This window comes from Vulpes lagopus, chromosome 5 (genome assembly GCF_018345385.1).
Source record: "Vulpes lagopus strain Blue_001 chromosome 5, ASM1834538v1, whole genome shotgun sequence".
Lineage (NCBI taxonomy): Eukaryota > Metazoa > Chordata > Mammalia > Carnivora > Canidae > Vulpes > Vulpes lagopus.
In genome coordinates, this window is record NC_054828.1 from 108,444,581 (window position 1) to 108,470,637 (window position 26,057).

At 37.6% G+C, this 26,057-nt stretch overlaps 2 protein-coding genes across 2 annotated transcripts in view; one reads left to right on the forward strand and one right to left on the reverse strand.

Moving 5' to 3' along the window:
- Window positions 1-21,606, forward strand: part of NLRC4 (NLR family CARD domain containing 4) — a 28,238-nt gene extending 6,632 nt beyond the window's left edge. Inside the window, 8 exon segments of the mRNA XM_041757007.1 lie at window positions 3,051-3,120; window positions 3,930-4,017; window positions 4,019-4,104; window positions 6,432-6,507; window positions 7,167-7,311; window positions 7,314-7,365; window positions 21,252-21,470; window positions 21,473-21,606. Of these exon segments, the coding sequence (XP_041612941.1) occupies window positions 3,051-3,120; window positions 3,930-4,017; window positions 4,019-4,104; window positions 6,432-6,507; window positions 7,167-7,311; window positions 7,314-7,365; window positions 21,252-21,470; window positions 21,473-21,606 (870 nt within the window).
- A 515-nt stretch (window positions 21,607-22,121) lies between these two features.
- Window positions 22,122-26,057, reverse strand: part of SLC30A6 (solute carrier family 30 member 6) — a 42,124-nt gene continuing 38,188 nt past the window's right edge. The window contains exon 14 of the mRNA XM_041756701.1: window positions 22,122-25,680. Coding sequence (XP_041612635.1) covers window positions 25,180-25,680 — 501 coding nt within the window. The 3' untranslated portion in view covers window positions 22,122-25,179. The remainder of the gene's footprint in view (window positions 25,681-26,057) is intronic.

Genomic DNA, 26,057 nt, shown 5'->3' on the forward strand with positions numbered 1-26,057 from the left:
TCTCCATTTGGTAACAATCAGCTTGAGCTTCCTGAGATGCTCTTATACTCTGTGGACAAGACACACCATCTCCATGCGGGCACAGCACCCACCTGTTCTACTTCTTGTAATAATATTACCTTCCTGAACCTTGTTGACATTTGAGTTTGTAATCAGTGCTCATTCATTCTTATAGCTAAAATCCAGTGCCCTGTCATTTCTACCCAAGGTTGGTTTCTATTTCTGCCCTCCATGTCTCTTCAGAATCTTCCTAGTTTGTCCCTTTCTTTGCTGAATAGTGGTGTGTTGTATAGATGTGCCACAGTTTATCTTATCACCTCTGAAAGACATGTAGGTTATTTCCAGCTTGTGTGATTATAAATAGGGCTTCTATAAATGTTCATATGAAGGTTTTTGTAGGAAAATAAATTTTCCTCACTGGATGTTATACTATATGCTGGCAAATTGAATTTAAATAAAATATATTTTTAAAAATTTTTTATATTTATTTATTTATTTATTTATTTATTTATTTATTTATGATAGTCACAGAGAGAGAGAGAGAGAGAGAGGCAGAGACATAGGCAGAGGGAGAAGCAGGCTCCATGCACCAGGAGCCCGACGTGGGATTCGATCCTGGGTCTCCAGGATCGCGCCCTGGGCCAAAGGCAGGCGCTAAACTGCTGCGCCACCCAGGGATCCCTAAATAAAATATTTTTTAAAAAAGAAAAGAAGTTTTCCTTTTTTCGAGAGAGAGAGATCAGGATGGGGAGGGAGAGAGAGAGACAGAGAATCTTAGGCAGGCTTCACACCCAGCACAGAGCCCCACATGAGGCTCAATCTCACCACCCTCAGATCATGTCCTGACCTGAAATCAGGAGTTGGACACTTAACTGACTAAGCTACCCAGGCATCCCTGAAAATAAGTTTTCAATTCACTTAAGTAAATACCTAGGAGTGGGATTGTTAAGCCATTTGATAAGTGCTTGTTTAACTTTTTAAGAAACTTCCAAGCTATTTTCCAGTATGTATCATTTTACATTTCTAATAGCAATGTATGAGAGGTTTAGCTGCTCTGCATTCTCACAAGGACTTAATATCCTTTGTGGGTTTTTTTTTTTTAAAGATTTTACTTATTTATTAATGAGAGACACACACAGAGACGGGGGGGGGGGGTGCAGAAACACAGGCAGAGGGAGAAAGCAGGCTCAATGCAGGGAGCCCGATGTGGGACTCAATCCTGGGTCTTCAGGATCTCGCCCTGGGCTGAAGGCAGGCGCTAAACCGCTGAGCCACCCGGGCAGCCCTCCTTTGTGGGTTTTTAAAATTTTGTCATTCTCTAACAGCTCTACAATAAAAACAAAAACAAACAAACAAAAAAACAAAAAACGGGTAACACCAAGTGCTGAGGAGGATGTGGAGCAACTGGAATTCTGGGTGCAGTGTTATTTCATCATACTTAGCTGGTAAAAGGTGAAAAAAGTTTTCATAGGCTTGTTTGCCAACTACATACCTCTTTGGCAAAGTGTCTAAGTTCACACCCATTTTTTAACTGGGTAATTTATCTTCTTCATGTTGAATTTTGAGTGTTCTTTATATATTTTGGATACAGGTCCTTTGTCAGATAAGTGATTTGAAAATATTTTCTCCCAATCTGTAGCTAGTCTTTTCATTCTCTTAATGGTATCTTTCATAGAACAAAAATTTTAGATTTAGTTGCAGTCCATATTTGCTTGTAAAATCATGCTTTTGGTGTGATTTCTAAGAAATTTTTGCCTAACCCTAGGTCACAAAGATTTTCTCCTACATTTTCTTCTTAAAGTTTTACATTTTACATTTAGATTTATGATCTATTTGAGTTAACATTTATATAAATTATGATGGTTAGACCAAGGTTCATTTTTCTTGCATATGGATATCCAGTTGTCCTATTTTTATTGAAATGACTATTCTTTCATGTTTGAATTGCCTTTGTACTTTTGTCCAAAATCATTTGAGTGTAATTATGTGGGTGTATTTCTGGACTCTCTTCTCTTATTGATTCATCATTTGGCAACATCCTTAGTGACTGTAGATTTCAGTAAGTCATAAGATTGAGTAATGTTGTTTCTCCTTTATTCTTTTTCAAAATTGTTTTTTATATTCTAGTTCCCTTGTCTTTCACCTTGTTTATTTTATCAAAAATTCTTCCTGGAAAAATTAAAAAAAAAAAAATTCTTCCTGGGATCTTGATTGGAATTACATGAAATCTATAGACCAATTTAGGGAGAATCAACATATTTATTTGGTTGAATCTTTCAATCCATGAGCATGGTTTCTCTTTCAATTAGATTTTTAAAATTTCTTTTATCATCATTTTGTAGTTTTCATCATGTTGATCCTGTATATGTCTTATCAGATTTACACCTAACTTTTTCATTGTAAATAGAATTTTAAAAAATTGGTTGCCATTATTTATTGCTACTATATAGAAATGCAACTGATTTTTGTCAGTTGATCTTATACTCTACACCTTTGCTGAACTCACTTCATGTCACCTCCAAGAACAGGTTTATGTCTTCCCTTCCAATTTGTATTTATTTTATTTTCTTCCTTTATTGCACTGATTATGACTTGCAGCACAATGTTGAATAGGAGGGGTGAAAGAAAAATCCTCCCTTGTTCCTGATATGAGGAACAAAGCATTCAGACTTTCACCACTAAGTATGATGTCAAAAGTAGTTTTTTTGTAGATGACTTTTATCAGGTTGAGGAAGTTCCATTCTATTCTAGGTTGTTGTGAATTCCTATTATGGATGGATGTCAGATGACATCAAATGTTTTTCTAGCCTCAATATAATTGATCATGCAGCTTTTCTTCTTAGACTGTTAATATGTTGAATTATATGGATTGATAGTCAAATATTGAAACAGCTCTGCATTCCCTGTAGGAAGCCCACTTGGTGGTAGTATAACATTCTTCTTATATATGGCTGGAATCCTCAGTAACATTTTGTTGAGAAGTTTTGCTTCTATGTTCCTGAGTGATATATTGGTCTGAAGTTTTCTTTTGCTTTATGTTTTTGGTCTAGGTTTTGTATCATTTAATGACAGCATCATTAAAGAGCTGGGAAGTGTTCCCTCCACTTCTACTTTCTGGAAGTGATTTTTTTTTTAAAGATTTTATTTGTTTATTCATGAGAGACACACAGAGAGAGGCAGAGACACAGACAGAGGGAGAAGCAGACTCCATGCAGGGAGCCCAATGCGGAACTTGATCTCGGGACTCCAGGATCACGTACGTCCTGAGCTGAAGGCAGACGCTTAATCGCTGAGCCACCCTCTGGACGCCACTTCCAGGCGTCCCTCTGGAAGTGATTTTATAGAAATGGTGTTATTTCTTCTATGAATGTTTGATAGCATTTGCAGGTTAAATTATCTGTGTCTGCAGATTTCTTTTTGGGAAAATTTAAACCATAGATTCAATTTTCTCTAAGCACAGTGTTAGTTTTAAATTTTGATATATTTTCATTTCTATATTTTTCAAAACATTCTCTAGTTTTCCTTGATGCATGCTTCTTTAGAAGTCTATTGTTAAATTTCCAAGTGTTTGGAGATTTCCTTGTTATCTTTCTGTTATTATTTTCTAGTCCATTTCTGCTACATTTGGAGAACATATTTTTAGCTAAAGAATACACCCATCTCTGGCCAAAAAAACAAAAACAAAGCATTCCTGTGTTTCCATGCTGCTGAAAGAATGACTTTCACATAGGTGACCTTTGTATAGTCCAGGAGATTGGATAGTGAGTTGAAAGAATAGCTCTCTTTGGCTTTTTATAACTCAAGGTCTACAGAAAGAGCATGGCAAGATCTCTGTGCAATTGCTCTTTACCTTCCTTTCAGTCTAGTAATCTATGTTTAAATCAAATTAACTTCATGTCTTAATGTATTTCCTTTCCAACGTTTTGCAGCTGAAAGTCTGACAAACCTGAAGAAGATGAGTTTACTTCATATGACCCACTTGTCTGATATCGGGAAGGGAATGGATTACATAGTAAAGTCTGTCAGCTGAACCCTGTGACCTTGAAGAAATCCAATTAGTTTCCTGCTGCCTGTCAGCAAACACCGTGAAAACCCTAGATAATTGTTGCCTGCATTAACTGAATGAGAACAGTGTAAGAGAACATGTGATACTTTCATGCTAATGCATGCTAAGTCTCTCAAATGAATATTTAATTTTCAGGGAAACTGGAAAAGATAATAAAGATGTCCAGGTAGTACTTAGCCTGTTTTTAATGATATTCTCCATGACTTAAATAAAAATTTATTAAAAATGGAGAATTAGGAGAAAATTTCAGAATAATTGAAGATATTATAATTTTAAGAGATGGTGAAGAGAAAGTAAACAAGATATAGGTAATTGAAACTTGGCACATGTTCTGTTACATAATAACTGCCTAATAAATATTTGGATGACTGGATAAATAAATGATTGAGAAGCAGAGAGAGAATTTCCTTAAATGTTCTCAGGCTGTCCAGTTCTTACTAATTGTCCTGTTAAGATGGAATTAATGTTAACTCCGTTAACATAAGAGTTGAGTCTTTTGAGTTCCCAGAGGGTATACATACCAAGTACTGAGAAACCCCTCCATATATCTAGATAAACTGGATATGTTCAATTCATATTTTTAAATTTATATTTTAAGGAAAAGATGGTCTAGCCCTCTTAAAACAGAATATAAAACTGTTAGGAATCTGTAAAGACTACTAAGGAAATCATTTGTATGCTAATATAAACCAAAAGCTAGAGAAACCCATGATCAGAAGAGGTTGTCTAGCCTCTACTAGGACAACAATGATAAGTACACTCTTTCTTTACCTGACCCTGGGGAGTGACAGATTTAGAACTAAATATGGCAGCTGTACACTTTTTGAGAGAAGTTCCTTTTTTTTTTTTTTTTTTTAATGTTAAAGCACCAAACCCCAGAAGTTACTTTCCTCTAAGACAAGGGTTCATATGATTGATTAAAAATAATAATAGCTACAGCAACTGCCAGCTCAATCAGTAGAGCATGTGACTCTTCATCTTGGGATCATGAGTTCAAGCCTCTTGTTGGGTGTAGAGCTTACTTAAAAAAATATTTTTTTTAAATAGAAAAAATTAGCAAATATTATAACAAAAGTTCATATCCATGAAAAACTTGACTTCTTTAAGTGGAGATTTTTCTTATCAGTTTGATAGAAAAACTTCATTTATTCATGAGACATAGAGAGAGAGGCAGAGACATAGGCAGAGGGAGAAGCAGGCTTCCTGCATGGACCCTGATGTGGGACTCAATCTTGGGACCCCGGGATCATGCCCTGAGCCAAAGGCAGATGCTCAACCATTGAGCCACTTCCTTCTTTGATAGGAAAAACTTCAACTAGATTAAGCAACCATGATATGTATCTAAAGTGAAGAAAAGAACTAAGCAGTTGTTAGCTAGACTGATAGTATTCTATGATTAATGCTTACATGTAAACTACTTTTCCATATTTTTTTTACCTCAACATATTTGTGTCTTTGTCAAGAAATTACATCTCTTGCAGATAGCATGGAGTTGAGTCTTGCTTTTTGAAAAAAGAAATCCAGTCTTATTTCTGCCTTTTGATCAATGTTTAGTCCATTTACATTTAATGTAATTATTGATATAAATAGATTTTCATCTACCATTTTGCTATTTGTTTTCTATTTTTCTCACCTGTGTGTTTTTTTTACTTTCTAAGTTTTTATTATCAACATCACAACTATGACATTACCAAAATCATCTAAGCTGAAGTCAACAAAAAGTTGCTTATCGCATCTGCTTTTTGTTATTTTTGTTGTTCCTTTGTTTCTCCTGCATGATAAGGGCATTTTAGAATTGGAAGCAATCTCACATTTTATCTACTGCAACTTCCTCATTCTAAAGATGAAGACACGGAGGCTTGGAGAAATGGAGTGACTTTCCTATAATGACATAACTATATTTTATGCTGCATTAGGTTTTATGTGAACTGAAGTTTATTAGTCAGAACTTAGGACTGAAATATCTGTCCATTTAGTCACAGCCATGGGAGCTCAGGGTTAAATGCAGCCAGATAACTTTGGGAATAAATAATTTAATTAATCAGGTCAAATAATGGTTTGTATATTATCAACAAAGAAGATAAAGCCTTAGCATTCTAAGGATATTTAAAAATCCATATGTAGGGATCCCTGGGTGGCGCAGCGGTTTGGCGCCTGCCTTTGGCCCAGGGCGCGATCCTGGAGACCCGGGATCGAATCCCACGTCAGGCTCCCGGTGCATGGAGCCTGCTTCTCCCTCTGCCTGTATCTCTGCCTCTCTCTCTCTCTCTGTGTGTGACTATCATAAATAAATAAAAATTAAAAAAAAAAATCCATATGTAGTTCCCTAAAAGGCTTTTTATTTTGGATTGAATTTTTTGTCCAGCTCAGAATCTTCACAATTTGGCCAAACTGAGCATTCTTGACTTATCTGAATATCACCTGGAAAATGATGAATTGAAGCTCTACACAAACTGAGTAAGAATGACAATGTAGCCAAAGTTGGATACTTGAATATGGGTGCTGGATAGTCAGAAAAACATTGCTATTTGTTTTCTATTTTTCTGACATCTGAGATGTGATGTTTCTGGACCACATGTGCCTTACCAGATGTCCTTTAAGGACATTTCTTAAACCACCCATAAGAAGAACAGGCCAATGGCTTTGAGTCATACGCCCATTGCACCTGAGGTTCCCACCTGTTGCCTACTTCTAGAGAGCTAGTGATGAGAGTAATTGATATTAAAGACAAATCTGCTTAAGGAGTTAGTGATACAAAAAAAAAAGGAGTTAGTGATATGGTTTTAAAATGTGATAGCGATATTATTATGTTTTTTTTTAAACTGATACTGAGATTTGCTTTAAAATAATTCAGAAGGAAAAGAATTAGGTGAGGATGAAGCAAGCTTGTCTGATCTGATGTTTGTTGAAAGTTGGCTTATTAGTAATATAGTTTCATTATACTATTCTGCATACTATTTGTATGTCACTGAATATTCTTTAATACTTTCCATAAAAATACTGACCAAAACACAAGTAGATTCTCATCCCATGATGAGTGGGCTGCAGAGAAAAAGACCATTCCTTCTCCCACATCCCTTAATCCTTCATCAGTTTCGAGATGGATTCAATTCCTGAACTGCTCTCTGATTCTTCATGTTGATAGGCTGCACATCCTGGAACAGCTAACTGTGCTGATGCTGCCCTGGTGGAGTGACATATGAGTTAGCCTGACCAGGCTGTTGGAGAAAGTGGAGGCCCCCCCCTCCAGTTTGTCAAGATTGGGCTGAAAAACTGGACACTCAAGATGCCAAGATTAGATTCTAGGTAGGTACACACACACACACACACACACACACACACACACACACACAGCCAAGACAAAAGGAGTTAGCCCTAACAAAGCTCTTAAGTTGCTTTTAAAAATTAATTAATTGTGTTTATATACCTCCTCTCTATATTTTCTAAATATTTTATTTTTAAGTAATCTCTACACCCAATGTGGGGCTTGAGCTCACAACCCTGAGATCAAGAATCACATGCTCTACCACCTGAGCCAGTCAGGGGCCCCACCTTCACTTTTTTATACAAATATATTTAAGGAGAGTTCACACATTCTAAGGAGTAAAATGACTTAAAATACTGGCCCATCTTCAGTTTTCTAAGCATTGGATCTATAGTATTAAAGGAAAAACTTTTCCATTACCTGACAAGGTGTATTATGTTAGGAATCACTCTTGCTAGCCTTAAGTGTCTGAAATTCAGCAATGCAGGGTGCTGGGGTGTCTCAATCGACTAACCATCTGCCTTTGGCTCAGGTCATGATCCTGGGGTCCTGGGACTGAGCCGAGCCCTGCATCAGACTCCCTGATCTGAGGGAAGCTTGGTTCTCCCTCTCCCTCTGCCTCTTCCCTCTGGTCGTGCTCTCTCTCTCTCTCTCTCTCTCTCAAATAAATACATCTTTTAAAAAATGAGATTCAGCAATGCCTCTCCAATTTTGGGGAATTTTTTTTTTGGAAATATTTTTAAGGAATATCTGTTGGGTGTTCAAAACATGTAAAGCTAAGTACAACTTTATCTAAATGGGATCACTGAATATTTTCAAGCAACTGTGAAATATTCCCAGAATAGAGATATATAAATGATTAAAGATCTCATCAGCTTCAGGCAGTTGATGGAGGGTCTTCATGCACTCTGTATTAGTTATCAATTTCTGTCCAACAGATTACCCCCGAAAATGATGGCTTAAAATAACTATAAATATTATCTTAAAATTTCTGTGGGTGAGGAATGTGGGAGCTGGGTAGTTCTGGCTTAAGCTCTGTCATGAAGTTGAAGTACAGATGTAGGATGTGGCTGCTGGAGAATCTGCTTTCAAGGTGGCTCCTCAGTGGGTTGGCGGGTTAATGCTGGCTCTTGGCTGAAGGCTTCTGTTTCTCATCCCTGGACCTTTCCATAGGCTGCCAAGTGTCCTCACAATATGGTAGCTCACTTCCCTCAGAGCAAGAGATCTAAGAGGGAACCATTTGGAAGCTGCAATGTCTTTTATGATCTAGTCTTGGGGAGTCATTTCTGCTTTATCCTATTGGGTTACCCAGGTCAGCCCTATCCACTGTGGCAGGAAGTGGGGGCAGGGTAGACAATATAAGGGAGTGTATACTAGGAGATGAGGATCATTGGCACCATTTGGAAGGCTGACTAATATATTAAGGACTGGTGAAAATAGTTTTGACTTCATTTCCCTCACAGATTATCTAGGATATATTTGTAGTATATTGTGAAACTTATAATTTTAGCCATTTTTAAGTGTACAGTTCTGTGGTATTACGTGCATTCACATTCTTGCACAACCACCATCACCATTCATCTCCAGAACTTTTTCATCTTCCTTGACTAAAACTCTGTACCCATTAAAAACTAAATCCCCATCTACTCTTTTAAAAATCTTTTCTCTTAGGAATGCATAAGAGAGAAGTCCTAAAGCTCTAAGTCCTAAGGCTCCTCAAGGGTTTTTGCCTTCCCTAATGGTGCTTCAAGTTCTGGATCTTTTTCCTCTTAATTCCTAACTCCACCTCCATCTCCTCTACCTACTCCCTTAACCCATCAAATCATATGATTCTGGGTGTCATTCTTACAGGTCCCTCCTCTATTCTGGGTGATATTGGAGGTGGCTTCTGTGACCAGGCTAAGTAATTAGCTAATAAATAATCCCTGTTGGGTAACTTCATACCTTAGACAAGTTGGAAAGGATGTGTCTTTTCAAGGAGACCACTGGAGAGTGCATAGAATTAGAATCATATGTTGGGGAGGCATTTTTAGATGGAGGCCTTTTAGCATCTTTCAAATCCTTAAGTAGGTAGCTGGCTGATTTGCTCACTTCTCAGGCTGGCCAATGAGACCAGAGAAGGAGATGACATATTTAGTGAGAAAAGAACTGAGCTAGGGAGTAATCTGCCATTTGACTTGAGTTGCCCAAGTGCCTTAGAGCCTCCATATGTAAATGAGAAAAATAAGTGTAGAAGGCAGGTGATTCTTGGAAATTTAGCTGTTAACAATGTACCCCCAAATGCAAGTAAAAAAAATTACAAAGGAACAACTAAATAGTACTACTTTATTCTCAAAGTATTTTGTTTTTTTTTTTTTCTCAAAGTATTTTGAAGAAGAATTTGTGGAATTATCACGACATCCCTAATAAAAGATAGCGTTATCCATGTTTTATAAAGAAGCAGAGATGTAAGGTTCACAATGGAGCCTCCACTTACCTTCCTCTTCTGCCATGCCTCCCTACCTACAGGAGGTCCCTTGCTCATGGATTTCTTGCTGCTTCCCAAAAATGCCTTTGTACATGCACTTCCTTTAGAGTGCCCTTTAGTCCTTTTAAGAGCTAACTCAGGGACGCCTGGGTGGTTCAGCGGTTGAGCATCTGCCTTCAGCCCGGGGTGTGATCCTGGAGTCCCGGGATCGAGTCCCACATTGGGCTCCCTGCATGGAGCCTGCTTCTCCCTCTGCCTGTGTCTTTGTCTCTCTCTCTCTTTGTCTCTCATGAATAAATAAAATCTTAAAAAAAGAGACCTAATTCAAATATCTCCTCCTTGGTCACATTTCCATATGTTCTTTCTTCTGCACTCTCATATGTAACTTAGACTTCTGCTTTAAGCCTCTTGTCCAGAATGTTTTCAGCTTTTTTTTACTATGACCCTCAGTTATAAATACATTTTATCTCATGATCTAATACATACACATTAGAAAATCTCACAGAAAGTAATTATCTTATGCTGGGACACAATGTTATTTTCTATTCTTTCGCTCCTATTTCACTTAAAACAGCTGCTGATTGCAACCCATTACATTTATTTCATGTTCCTCTAAAGGAAAGGATACCCTGCAGCTTAGAAAAAACACTACCCTAATCCATATCCTGCCCAGGATATCAGCCTAGATCCAGGGCTTGTTTCCATGGTCGCTTCTGGCTCACTCTGCTCCCATGTGTCTCTGGATTTGTGTCACCTTGCCTCCTGCAGTGGTTCCTTTCCCTCAAGTGACTTGGATGAGGAGAACAGTCACTTGTCAATTTCAAGAAGGCCCCAGTATAATTACCGATATAGCAAGTATACTGAGTGCTTGTGGGTAATTGTGAAGGATAACTGTGATAGTTCTGAGCAGCAGATTAAAGATAATATTGGCATTTCCATACTCTCAAAGGGAGGTTAGCCTTTTCTGCCAATTCAGGCTCCAGCTGTCTGTAAATCGCCTTCCCCTCTCCCATTTCCATCTCTTATAGTCCCCTATGACACTCCCACGGTCCCCAGTATCATAAGCCAATTTAGGCATCGACATTTAATGATGGACATGTGTGATAGACGCAAGAGTGAAATGAAGAAAGAGTGTAATGAGAGACAGATTCTCTAATTAAAGAAAGCCTACTTAATGAGATAGATGGAGGGATAAAATGAAATGTGGACGTGAGGTGTGAAATTAGATTCAGTGGTTGGGGTGTACTTTCCAGACAAAATTCTAAGCCTGGGTTATCCTTAAATTTCCACATTTCCTGTACCCATACTCAGGATACTGGGGAACATCACACAATTTGGCAGATATGTATGCTACAAATTCATAGCGACAAATTTAAACAAAAATATTTAGAACTGAATGGTAAGAAAACACTATGTACCAAAACTTGTGGCAGGCAGCAAAAGCAGGGCTTGAATAAAAATTCTCATAGCCTTAAACATTTATATTAGAGATGACTGAAAATTAATGTTTCTAATGTAAGGAGCTAGAAACATCAGCTCCAAGAATAGTATACCTAAGAAAATAAGTCAATGAAATAGAAAATAAAAATACACTGAAAAGATTAATAAAACTTGAAGGTGGTTCTCTAAAAAGTAATAAAGTAGATAAAAGTCAAGCAAGACTAGGGCGTTGGCTGGCTCAGTGGGTAGAAAATGTGACTGTTGCCCTTGGGGTAGTGAATTCAAGCCCTGTGTAGAGCTTTAAAAAAGTCAAGTAAGACTAATCAAGGAAAGATAGAGTGACATAAATGATTAGTCAAAAAGGAAACAGGCACGAGTATTTGTAGTAGCTTTATTCCTTATCACCAAAAATTGGAATCAATTGAGATGTCCTTCAATAGGTGAATGGATAAATAAACTGTAGTACAGCTATAAATAATAGTATCTTATTCAGTGGTAAAAAGAAATGAGCTATGAAGCCATTAAAAGCCATAGAGGAAACTTAAATGAAAGATGCAAGTCTGAAAAGGCTACATAATGTATGAATCCAATTACATGATATTTTGGAAAAGGCAAAACTCTTGCAAGAGTATAAAGTTCAGTGACTGTGGGTATTTACCCAAAGAAAACAAAAATACTAATTTGGAAAGATACATGCACCTCTATGTCTATTGCAGCATTATTTACAATAGCCAAGATATGAAAGCAACCTAAGTGTCCACTGATAGATGAATGAATAAAGATGTGCTGTATATACACAGTGGAATATTATTCAACCATAAAAAGGAATGAAATCTTGCCATTTGAAACACTATGGATGGACTTACAGGGTAGTTATTATGCGAACCGAAATAAGTCTGAGAAAGACAAATACCATATGATCTAAATCTAAAAAATAAATGAACAGACAACAAAAAAATAGAAACACAGTCATGAATACAGAGAACTGGTGGTTACCAGAGGCAAGAAAGATTGGAGGACAGGTGAAATATGTGAAGGGGATTTAGAGGAACAAATTTCTAGTTATAAAATAAGTAAGTCATGGGGATGAAAAGTACAGCATAGGAAATATAGTCAATAATAGGTAACAAATGGCAACTACTCTCATCATGATGAGCATTGCATAATGTATATAGTCATCTAATCACTATGTTGTACATCTGTAACTAATGTCAGCTATACTTCAATTTAAAAAAAGTTCAGTGATCGTCAGGAGCTCAGGAGGATGGGAGGAAGGGCTGAGCTGATCAGCGCAGGGGATTTTTTTTAGGACAGTTCAATTATTCTGCATGATGTTGTAATTGTGCATACAGGACACCATGCATGGTTGAAACCCATAGAACTTTATAGTGCAAAGAGTGAGCCTTAATATATGCAAAATAAACAATCATTTAGAGGGCACTTGGCTGGCTCAGTCGGAAGAGCATGTGACTTGATTTCAGGGTTGTGAGTTTGAGCCCCACATATGGTATAGATTACTAAAAAATTAAATCAAATAAAAAATCATTTAGGAGGTCTGGGAAACTGGAGGATGGAATGAAGAATGCAAAACATTCTAACAGTATTACAAATTGTGAAATAAGCTCACAGGGAGCTTATAAGGGAAAAAGATGGTGCCCTAAATAACTTTGGGAATGAGTGGTCTGTAAAACTAAAGGCAAAAAAAAAAAAAAAACTGTACATAAGCGCTATATTCTGATAAAGTTATATTCCATTGGGGTACAGGTTAACAATTTTGATACTGCTATATACATTTCCACTGGAATGATTAAGTAAGTGAATGGCAGATGGTGGGAGCTAGGTTTCTCCTTGCTGGAGTAGAAATTTACAGCAAAAAGAGGAGGCTAGTATAATCCATGTGGTTATGGATTAGAATGGGAGACATCAGTATGGACTCATTTCATGTTTACCTTAATATATATGGTTACATATAGAAAAAAAAATACTGTGAGATATTAGAAAATAAATAAATAAATATTGGTCTCTTCCCCCAGATCCTAGCACAATGCCTGAAACCTTTTTAGTTTCTAAGTGATAAGAGCACTAGGGGAGCATCTTTTGCTCCAAATGTAGTGATTTTGGGTGGGCTCCTGGATGGCTCCTGGATAGGGGGCTGGTCTCCAGAGAGACCAAGCCATGATTAGAAGCTTGGAATTTTCATCCTCACACCTCATCCTCCAAATAGAGAGGGGCTAGAAACTGAATTAGCAATTGATCATGCTTATGTGAGGAAGCCTCCATAAAATCCTAACAGCACAGGGTTAAGGGAGCTTCCAGGTTGGCAGACAAATCCATACCGGGAGGGTGGCACACCTCAAACTACATGGGGACAGAAGCTCCTGTGTTTGGGATCTCCCAGATCTTGCCCTATATAATTCTTTTTTTTTTTTAATTTTTTTTTTTTTTATGATAGTCAGAGAGAGAGAGAGAGAGAGAGAGAGAGAGAGGCAGAGACACAGGCAGAGGGAGAAGCAGGCTCCATGCACCGGGAGCCTGATGTGGGATTCGATCCCGGGTCTCCAGGATCGTGCCCTGGGCCAAAGGCAGGCGCCAAACCGCTGCGCCACCCAGGGATCCCGCCCTATATAATTCTTCATTGGCCTGCTCATCTGTATCCTTTAGTACACTTTAATAAACTGATAAATATAAGTGTTTCCTGGAGTTCTGTAGCTGCTCTAGCAAATTAATCAAACCTGAGGAGGGACACATGGGAACCTCCAATTTGTAGCTTAATGAGACAGAAGTTGTGGATAACCCATAGACCTACCACTTGTGATTGGCATCTGAAGGATGGAAGCAGTCTTTGGGACTAAGCCCCTAACCTGTGGGATCTGACCCTATTTCCGGTGGATAGTGTTAGAATTGAGTTATCTTGTAGGACATGTACTTGGTGTTGCACACAATTGTGTGGTGTGGGGAAAAGCCTCCACACATTGACGGCCAGAAGGGTCTGAAGTGTTCCGTATGTGCAGTAAAGGAGACACACAGGAATAAAACAGGAGATAGAATGAACTGAGTTTTTCTTACATGTGTACATATATTCTTTGCTCTGCCAGCTGAGAGGGTCTAGAATCAATGATACTTCGGAAGCAACAAGCACTCAGCATACCTAGCTCTTGGATTCTAATATCATTCTCTAATAAAAGGAACCAGGGCACTTTGACTAAATGGCTAATTCTAGGATGAGGGCAGGAGATGTATAAGCCTAGAGCATCCTGTAGTCCCAGAAAAGTCAGGAAGTGCTCAAAACAAACAAAAAACACCCACAATAATAGAAGAAAGTCAAAGTGACACAGGAACCAACTAAAAGAGCCCACCGTAAAGCTGAACAACTGGAACAATTAATAAAATTGCACTGGATTATATCCCAAAGCATAAAAGAATTATCCATGAATCCATACTGATTATTATTGAATAAATGAGTAAATGGTGGTGGAGATAAATCTCCCATGCAGAACCACAAATAATTATATAGATAAGTTTGCCCACAAGAAAGTAGAGCATACCTCCCACTACCTAAGTGTAGACTGCACACAGTGACTTCCTCTGTGGTAGTACAGAAAGGGGAGAGAGTGACTTTACAGAAGATAAACTGAATACCACCTTAGCCAGGTGATCAAGGTCAACTTTAGCAGGCACAGATCATGTTGATAGTATGTACCCTGGACATATAATAAAAATGACACTTTATACATCTGTGATCTTCCTCTCCCAATTTCAAAACCACAATCTAACCATGAGAAAAACACCAGACAAATCCTACAAAATACCTGAGCAATACTCCTCAAAACTGTCAAGGTAATAAAAAACAAGGAGAATCTGAGAAATTGTCACAAGAGGGGGAACATAAGGAGACATGATGATGAAATGTATTGTGGTATCTCAGATGGGATCCTAAAACAGAAAAAGAACACTAGTAAAAACTACAGAAATCTCAATACACTACAGAGTTAGGTTAATAAGGTATCAGATGCCTGGGTGGCTCAGCGGTTGTGCACCTGCTTTTGGCTCAGGTCATGATCCCGGGATTGTGGATCAAGTCCTGCATTAGGCTCCCTTTGAGGAGCCTGCTTCTCCCTCTGCCTATGTCTCTGCCTCTCTCTCTCAGTCTGTGTCTCTCATGAATAAATAAATAAATATATATTTTTAAAAAGTTAATAAGATATCAATCAATACTGATTAATTGCAATGAATATATCGTGCTAATGTAATATGTTAATAGGAGAAGCTAACTATGGAGTGTATGGGAACTCTGTGTACTATGTTTGCAATTTTTCTATAAATCTAAAACTGTTTTTATAAGAAAAATAGTTTGTTTAAAAATATCAAAGATGGGTGCCTGGGTGGTACAGTTGGCTAGGCATCTGACTCAGATTCAGCTTAGGTCGTGATCTTAGGGTTATGGATCAAATCCGTGTTGGGCTCTGAGCTCAGCACAGAGTCTGCTTGAGACTCTCCCTCCACCCCTTCTACTTGCTCTCTATCTAAAGTAAATAAATCTTTTCTAAAAAATCAAAAGCAAAAAAGGAGTTATATTATAGATTAATCAGAACTTTATTTAATTTTTAAAAAGATTTTATTTATTCATGAGACAGAGAGAGAGAGAGAGAGAGAGGCAGAGACACAGGCAGAGAGAGAAGCAGGCTCCATGCAGGGAGCCCAATGTGGGACTTGATCCCAGGACTCCAGGATCACGACCTGGGCTGAAGGCAGGCGCTAAACTGCTGAGCCACTCAGGGACCCCCTGATTAATCAGAAATTTAAAAGATACGGAAATCCATCAATTGTGATACCAACAAATTTGAAACAGACATGTTTTTAGAAAAGTTAATTTCCCAAACTGATTCAAGAATTAGGAGAAAACTGGGATGCCTGGGTGGCTCAGTGGTTGAGCGTCTGCCATTGGCTCGGGGTATGATCCCGGGGTCCCGGGACTGAGTCCCTCATCGGGCTCCTTGCATGGAGCCTGCTTTTCCTCCTTCTACCTGTGTCTCTGCCTTTTTGTGTATCTCATGAAAAAATAAAATCTTTAAAAAAAAATAACTAGGAGAAAATTGAGGCAGTTGGGTGGCTCAGTCAGTTAAGTGTCTGCCTTTGGCTCAGGTCATCATCCCATCCCAGGGTCCTGGGACTGAGGTCGGCATTGGGCTCCCTGCTCCGTGGGGCATCTGTTTCTCTCCCTCTGCCCGACCCTGGCTAGTATTCTCTCTCATTTGCTCTCTCTCTCAATAAATAAAATCTTAAAAAAAAAAAAGAAGAAAAGAAAAAAGGAATTAGGAGAAAATCTAAATATTCTATAAATATAATATAAATTGAAGATATAATTCAACTTTTTTCTATAAAGAAAAAAACTAACCCAATATGTATTTTTTGGCTAGTTTCACCATTAGACAAACCTCCAAGTTATAATTGTTACAGGCAAGATCAACCGGTGGATGCTAAAATCAGTGGGTAAAACTTCAAGAAGAAAGAGAATATTAGTATCTCACCCATGATATTTATCAATTAAAAAAGGAAAAATTACAAATTTACAATAGAAACCCTGGCAGACCCCATTCTGAACAAGAGGTAGACTGAAAGACATTCTGTGGTCATGGACTGGATGACTTAATACTGTTAAGATGGCAATAACTCCCCAAATTGATCTACAGATTCAGTGTAATCCCTAACAAAATTGCAACTGACTTCTTTGTAGAAATTGACAAGCTAATCATAAAATTCATGTGGAAATTCAAGGAACCCAGAATAGCTAAAACATTCTTTAAAAAATATAAGAATAAAGCTGAAGAACATACTACTCCCAATTTCAAAACTTACTACAAAACTACAGTAATCAAGCCTGTACGGTGCTGGAATAAGGGTAGATATATCCATTGAATAACCACATGCGAGAGAATGATTTTGGACCCCTACCTCATATCATAAAAAAAGTTAACTCAAAATGCAACCCTGAATAGCCAGGGGAATATTAAAAAAGAAAACCAGAGCTGGGGGCATCACAATGCCAAATTTTAGGTTCACAAAGCTGTGATCATCAAGACAGTATGGTACTGGCACAAAAGCAGACACATAGATCAATGGAACAGAACGGAGAATCCAGAAATGGACCCTCAACTCTATGGTTAACTAATATTCGACAAAGCAAGAAAGACTATCCACTGGAAAAAGGACAGTCTCTTCAATAAGTGGTGCTGGGAAAATTGGACATCCACATGCAGAAGAATGAAACTAGACCATTCTCTTACACCATACACAAAGATAAACTCAAAATGGATGAAAGACCTAAATGTGAGACAAGAATCCATCAAAATCCTGGAAGAGAACACAGGCAACACCCTTTTTGAACTTGGTCACAGCAACTTCTTGCAAGATACATCTATGAAGGTAAGGGAAACAAAAGCAAAAATGAACTATTGGGACTTAAGATAAAAAGTTTCTGCACAGCAAAAGAAACAGTCAACAAGGGCAGCCCCGGTGGCACAGCGGTTTAGCGCCACCTGCAGCCCGGAGTGTGATCCTGGAGACCTGGGATTGAGTCCCACGTCGGGCTCCCTGCATGGAGCCTGCGTCTCCCTCTGCCTGTGTCTATGCATCTCTCTCTCTGTGTGTCTCTCATGAATAAATAAATAAAATCTTTACAAAAAAAAAAAAAAGAAAAAAAAGAAACAATCAACAAAACTAAAAGACAACCTACAGAATAGGAGAAGATAACTGCAAATGACATATCAGATAAAGGGCTAGTATCTAAGATCTATAAAGAACTTATTAAACTCAATAGCAAAGAAACAAACAATCCAAACATGAAATGGGCAAAAGACATAAACAGAATTTTCACCAAAGAAGTCAAAGACATAGCCAACAAGCACATGAGAAAATGCTCTGCATCACTTGCCATCAGGGAAATACAAATCAAAACCACAATAAGATACCACCTCACACCAGTGAGAATGGTGAAAAGTAACAAGACAGGAAACAACAAATGTTGGAGAGGATATGGAGAAAGGGGAGCCCTCTTGCACTATTGGTGGGAATGTGAACTGGTGCAGCCACTCTGGAAAACTGTGTGGAGGTTCTTCAAAGAGTTAAAAATAGAGCTGCCCTATGACCCAGGAATTGCACTGCTGGGGATTTACCCCAAAAACACTGATGCAGTGAATCACCGGGACAGCTGCACCCCGATGTTTATAGCAGCAATGTCCACAATAGCCAAACTGAGGAAGGAGCCTCTGTGTCCATCGAAAGATGAATGGATAAAGAAGATGTGGTTTATGTATACAATGGAGTATTACTCAGCCATTAGAAACAACGAATACCCACCATTTGGTTAACATGGATGGAACTGGAGGGTATTATGCTTAGTGAAGTAAGTCAATCGGAGAAGGACAATCATTATATGGTCTCATTCATTTGGGGAATATAAAACGTACTGAAAGGGATTATAGGGGAAAGGAGTGAAAATGAGTGGGAAATATCAGTGAGGGGACAGAACATGAGAGACTCCTAACTCTGGGAAATGAACAAGGGGTAGTGGAAGGGGAGGTGGGTGGGGGGATGGGGTGACTGGGTGACGGGCACTGAGGGGGGCACTTGACCGGATGAGCACTGAGTGTTATGCTATATATTGGCAAATCGAACTCCAATAAAAAAAATAATTTAAAAAATGCATCAAAGATCTAGTGGCACTTGGGTGGTCAAGTGTCCAACTCCTGCTTTTGACTCAGGTCATAATCTTAGAGTCCTGAGATAGAGCACTACATCAGGCTCTGCCTTCAGCGGAGAGTCTGCTTCTCTCCCCCTCTCTCTGTCCTTCCCCCTACTCATGCTCTCACTCTCTCTCTTAAAAAAAAATCTAAAATATAAATGCATCAAAGATCCAAATGTAACAGCTGAAATTATAAAATATATTGAAGAAAATCTAGGAGTAAATCTTCATGACTTTAGGTTAGGCAAAGTCTTAGATAAGCAAACACAAGTAAGAAAAGAAAAAAATAAATTGGACTTCATCAAGATTACAAACTGTTGTACTTTAAAGGGCATCATCAAGAAAGTGAAAAAAGAACCCACAGAATGGCAGAACAACTTTACATGATGGCAAATCATGTATCTCATAAAGGACTACTGTCTAGAATATATAAAGAACTCTTACAACTCACTGTTAAAAAGATAAATAACTCAACTTTTAAAACAGGCAAAGGATCTGAATAGACATTTTTAAAATTTATGAATAGATATTTCTCCAAAAAATATATATAAACGGTAAGACACTTAACTATAGGAAACAAACTGAGAGTTGATGGAGGGGAGAAGGGTGGGAGGATATGGTAATTGGGTGATGGACACTGAGGAGGGCACATGATGTAATGAGCACTGGATGTTATATAAGACTGACGAATCACTGAACTCTATCTCTGAAATTAATAACCATACGTTAATTTATTTAAATTAATATGTGTTAATTAAATTTATTTAAATTATACATTAATTAAATTTAAATAAAAAATTTAAAAATCACCTGTAAAAAAAAAAAAAGAATATGTAAAAACCATCAATAAGCCAGAAAGGATGCTCAAAATCATTAGCCATCAGGGAAATGCAAATCAAAGCCACGGTGAAACCCCTCTTCCCACCCACTAGGGATGTTTATGATAAAAAGGACAGATAATAAGTGTTAACAAGGACTTGGACAAATTAGAACCCTCATATCCTGGTCATTGCAGTGCTTAGGAAAAGATTCCAGCTTTATTTATTAAAGATTTTACTTATTTATTCATGAGAGACACAGAGAGAGAGGCAGAGATATAGGTAGAGTGAGAAGCAGGATCCCTGCAAGGAGCTTGATGTGGGATTGATTACAGGACCCCGGGATCACAACCTGAGCCCAAGGCAGATGCTCAACCCACTGAGCCACTCAGGCTTCCCCCATTCCAGCTTTAAATTGTTAGATTCCATTGAGGTGGTAAAACCTGCTGCTAGGAGAGAAGGAGAAAAGCTGTCCTTTAGGGAAGAAGCCTTTCATACAGACATGAGAAGTGGCAACCAGCATTTTTGGCTGAGTGCAGGCCATACTGGGAAGCAAATGGAAAAGAGGCAGAGGCTGAAAGGACATGAACATGAGATCCAAGAGAGCAGTGAGAAAGCTGCTTACAGGGAATAAAGACAGGTTCCTTTAGGGACGGAGGAAGAGAGGAGAAAGTAAGGCCCAGTATGAGTTAGGGGGGCACAGGCTTAAGCTGGTTTAACAAGAGACCCACCTATACCATGGCTAACAGAAGACAGAATTTTGGTTCCCTCTTAACAGTTCAGAGGTGAGCAGTCCAGGCAGGTGGGTGTTGCGCCGTGCAAGCTTTCAGACCCAGAAACCTACTTCTCTGACTCCTCCATTCCTTAGGCTATTATCTTGGACCTCATGCCTAGAATATCCACCTTCCCTTTGTAGGAGGTGCCCTATTCTGTAAGGAATGGAGGAAGTTCCATTAGGGAGTATTAAAAAAGACAACCCCCAAAACCCAAGTCTTGAGATACTGAAAGAGGCTCGCTTACTCAAGTTTAAGGTTAGGAACACTCCATACCCAAGAAACAATAGAGTGTTTGCTTCTCAAGAAGAGGCAATGACCTAAGATTGATGAAGTCTGACTCCAGTTTTGAAGAACTGAGACAAATATTTACTACCATCTTACATCTCAATTTTAAAGCAGTCTTCCATTACCTGGAAGAATCAAGAAAAGTGAAAAAATATTTAATTCATTTATATTGGTTTGCTATACTGCTACTAATTACTATCTATCAGATTTCCTTACACTTTAGGAAAAATATAACTTGTAAATATAATGAAGCAGATTCATTCATAATCGATGCCCTACCAATAGAGAATTCTAATTTCTTTCTGCAGCAAAGCACTGGTCCAAACATAGCCATTTCCATTAAAGAACTGTTTCACTTTCAACTAACATACTTACTTCTACTTTTTCACCCACGTGCATTTTTTGAAAAGAATCCTCTGAAAAATTTCTAGCAGTTGGATTTGGTGGGAAATTGTGTGAACAGTGACGGATGGCTTGCCTTCATTAATATATTTCAGAATCTCAAGCAATTAATTTTTTTTTTTCACTTCAGTACTACAAGATTTTTGCCTGATGCAGCATTAGTCAGGAAACTTAGCCATGTGTGGTTGAAGTTAACTTTTTGCAAAAAGGTAGGCTTGTTGGGTAGCAGTTTGATGACGCTGATATTAGTGTTATTAAGGTGTTTTTAAATAGTAACTTAAATAAAGGCCATCCTGAGCCCGTGAATGCTCTGGGGACCCCCATTACTTTCAACCTAGTTACCTAAGAATCTTTGCTTATCCAGTGCAAGAGTCTGAAAGTATGTAGCAATCCATTATATAACCTAAAAATTATCCTTCTCAACAGTGTCTGCCTAATTTGCCCTTTCCAAATTTTCTCTTCCCTTCCTGATATCAGGATGACATGTGACATCATGACCTTTGTAACTGGCCAATTCCATGAAAATTTACTTTCTTAGTTTCATCATTAAAAAAAAAAAAAAAAAAAAAAAAAAAAAGGAGAAGGATGTCAGGAAAATGAGACCAAAGAAGAGGAGGAAGCAGGAGGGAGTTTCATTTGATGACATGTGCAGTATTTCTGTCTCATTACAACAAGTATGATTACCAGGTACTTGACCGGACTTTTTATTTATCCTTGTGTTCCCCTTGGTTTCAAGAATAGGTCACAAAAATTGATATATTGTACGCACATTTACTTAGTGCCTGGCATGTACCAAGTATTTCCTGAATTAAATTAAATGACCAATAAATAGCTATTGAATAAAGAAACAAGCCAAAATTATTTAAGATCAGAAAACTCCATGTATGTTCTTTATTCAAACAGTGTGATTTAAACAATCTGGAATGTAAAAAGCATTTCCTTATATAAGAAGCAGATTAGACTCCCAAAAAGATCGGCATACTATAGTCAAGCAAAAAATTGGCAGTTTACGAGCAGCTAAATCAGAGGCTTGAAATTCAGGACCTCTCCATTTGCTGATAAATGTATGTAATTCCAACCGTATCTTCAGAGATTAAGGAAGAAAGAAAAATGTAACCGATTCTTTTGTACCCTAGGAAGATAAGGGCACCCTGTCCTAAACTTTTCTCCAACACCCCACAAAATAATCCTTCCCCACAAAGAAAGAAGTCTAAGAAAAATCTGCTTAATTTTAACAGATTTAAGTCAAGGCAAGTCTGAAATAAACAAAAACTTTAATGGTGTTAGCCTGCCGTTCACCTTCTATTCTCCTGGCACCTCAAATTAATGGCTTGGGTGTTGGTGTAGGTAACACTTGGCCTGTATGCTGAGGTAGTCACTGAAAAGACATTCCGTGCACAATGTTGTTTAGCAAATGGACATAATCTGTAGATTTAGCCATAAAATTACAGAGCTGATTATTTACGGATCAACTAGTTCATTCCCCACCCTAACTTTACAGATGATAAAGCTCAGAGGAGTTAAGTGACTTGCCCATGGTAACAAAACTACTTACATAGTGGCAGCATCAGGCTCAGAATCCAAAATTCTTGACTTCTAGTCCAGTGTTTTTTCCATTACAGTATGTTAGAGTACGGTGTTTTCTCAGAAAGGGTTAATTGCACTCCATGAAAACTTGCTCCTAATCACAAGCCATGGGCCAAATATTCAATTCACACTTTCTTCTTTGTTTAGCTTCAAGTGACTCTGTGGCAAGATATACTTGTAAGATTACTGCCCTATAAGTATAAGCCTATGTTGGTCAAGTTTCTTGTTTTCATATCCAGATGCTGGCCAGAGCCCGGCAAATAAGACTTCCTTATATAATAATGCATGGACCAACGTCACTCACAGCAGTTGGCATCAGTGAATTTCAGCAAGTAAAGCCAATTCTTTTCAAACCCACAGGAAATTTCTTAAATAGTGTAGGCGAGTATCAAAGCACCTTTGGTGGGACAACTACACAGGTGTTGCCTCTGAATAGGTGTTGAGGAAATAGGCATTTAACCTCATGCAGAATTGTTTTCAGTACCTGCACACTTTAAAAATCCCATGAGAATGGAAAAGACATGCAAAGGGTGGCAGCACAGACTTGGTACATGGCAGTTCTTCACATTTCATACATGACCCACTTGGATGAGGTCAATGGAGGAAAAATCACCCTGTAATAGTAGACCAATAATAGGTATACTAACATTGGAAAACATAAGACAAAGGAAAAGGAACTGGTTTCCTTATTACATTTTACGAAGTTTCATTTTCCCCAGCAGTCAAAGTAGTATGTGCTCTCTTTCTTCAACAGGTCAAATGCCTGAACAGGGCTGCAGATGTTAAAAAAGACAATGACCAACTCCTCACCATGCAAAAGTTGGGACGTGGTCACTTATTACAGGATGACTAGAATTCTGCTCGACAGAGGTGGCTTCTTGGATGTTTGTGATTCCACTATGAAATTGGACTTGGAAGTGTTGCTCATATTTAAAAAAGGATGAGTTTACTGAAGAAACTTACAAATTCTTCAAAAACAAAAATCTTTTCTACATAGCCAGCTGATGGCTGGAAAAGTCACAAATCTCCAGGAGTACTAGGTTCCAGAAAAGCTGAATGCACTCTCAAAATTCCTTTTTTAAAATTCTAATTATAAAACTCATAATAAAAACAAAACAAAACAAAACAAATTCAGGTAATTTTTGTAATTTGCTGCTTGTGATACTTTTTATAAGTAATACTGGCCATGTTGGCAAGTCCTTAACATTTGCATTTGGAAGATAATCAAAAAATAAAATAATCCATATGATTCTCACACTTCATCACAGTTAACAATTTATGATTTGGACAAAGCAAAACAAAATAAATTAGAAACTGCCTGTCATACATCTAACAATACTGTATTTTATAATCTAGGGTCTATTATGTTTTGGTAAAATTATATAATGTAAACTCAATTTGTTTATGCAACTTTGAAAAGATACAATTCCTATACTATGCATGGAATTCCATGTATTTTATCATATATTTGATATATTTTATTTGTTAATAAATTGAGATATTAAAAAGTCAACCAATGAAAAGATCACAAAAAAAGATAAATTTCATCATTATGTCAGTATTTGGGTTTTTGACGTTTTCTGATTATGTCAGTATTTGATTAAATGTAAGACAGAAAACTGGGATTCCTTCAGTTCACATTACCAAAGGATTTGGTATTCATTTGACCAAAATAACACTTTGAGAACCACGGACTATTTATAAATGTACTGAAATATTTTAATGAGAGAAACTATAAAAAAATGGGTAATTTAAATTTTCAAATTATGCTAGATAGTAGAATATGTTCTAAAATTTCTGATAAAAAATTCTGCTTTTCTTTTGCAAGACATAAATCAGGAGGACCTCAAAGAAAAATGTAGCAATGAAGTTTGGAAAAGCTATAAAAGAGACTTTTACTTTTGGAATGGACATTTTTTTCCTTTCCCAAAATGTATATCATTATTCAAGAAGCATGTTTATAAATTTCACTGAAGAAAATATTATACTTTTAATTATGTGACAGATCTGCTCCATCAAGTGGTTCTCTTATTGTAAAATAATGTCTATCAAACTGCAGTCAACTACAAAACCAAAAATATCAAAATTCAAATTTAGAGAAACACGCTTTCTATAGGAAGCCTATTTAACCCTATAACATTGAAGGTTCTCACAGCCCCAAACACATTTTACAAAAATATAGTTTCATCAGTTTCATGTAATGTGAACAAACCTTACTACTCTCTAACATTTAGAGTAAATGATTGAACAGTCAATGCACAGTTGGATTACTAAATAAATTGGAAGTAAAGGAGTCAATATTCCTCATAAAAATAAATTAAAGTACAGTACATCATGGTCTTGGTTGTCCAATTCTATTGTTAGTTCCATATCTACTTGGCATATTTGTAAAACCAGTTCTGAGTCCTTGGCTTGCTCCAATTCCTGGAACTCCAAGTCCTTGATTAAGTATGCTACTATAAGGTGTGTGTCCATGATTAAGACCCAAACCATAAGGTCTTGTTTGGGTGTTTAGCAGAATAACTGGGTTCACGTTTTTTCCAGGGGTGTTAAAGGAAAATTCTGGAGGTGGACTGCTAGGTTTATTTGGAGTTGATGTGACAGGGTTTGAATCATCAGTACTCTTTAAAGGAGGCATTGGAATTATGTGATGATCTGAAAAGTTTAGGACGTTGGCTGCAACAGGCCCAGACAGTAAGGCAGGTCTAATCCAATCATCCTTGAAAATTTGTACAGTCAAAGTAGACACCAGAGTGTACAGCCTATTGGTCACATGAGCAAGAACCATTTGTTCATTTGCGTCTCGTCGAATTCTTACATGCACTGATCCAGCCTAAAAAAAAGGGCAAAATCATAGGAAAGAGATCCTTAAAATTATACCACTGAAAATTCCATTAGAAATAAACATTTGGTTATAACTGTACTTGGTACCTTCTTTACAACAAGAGATATAATGTTTTGATATTCCTTAAAGACTACTCAGTAGGGATTATCAACATGAAGAGTTAATGAAGTTCTTTGTGACTCTTTAAATAAAACGTGACTTTTTTAAAATATAAAAAAAAGAGAAATATATGTAGGAGGAAGACCGGCATGTTATAACCTAATGCAGAATATATAGTATGGAGAAAATGCAATGGAAGGACAGAAAAGGTAGCTACTTATTCAAACTGAGAAAGACTTCAAAAGATGGGATTTGATCTAGGGTTG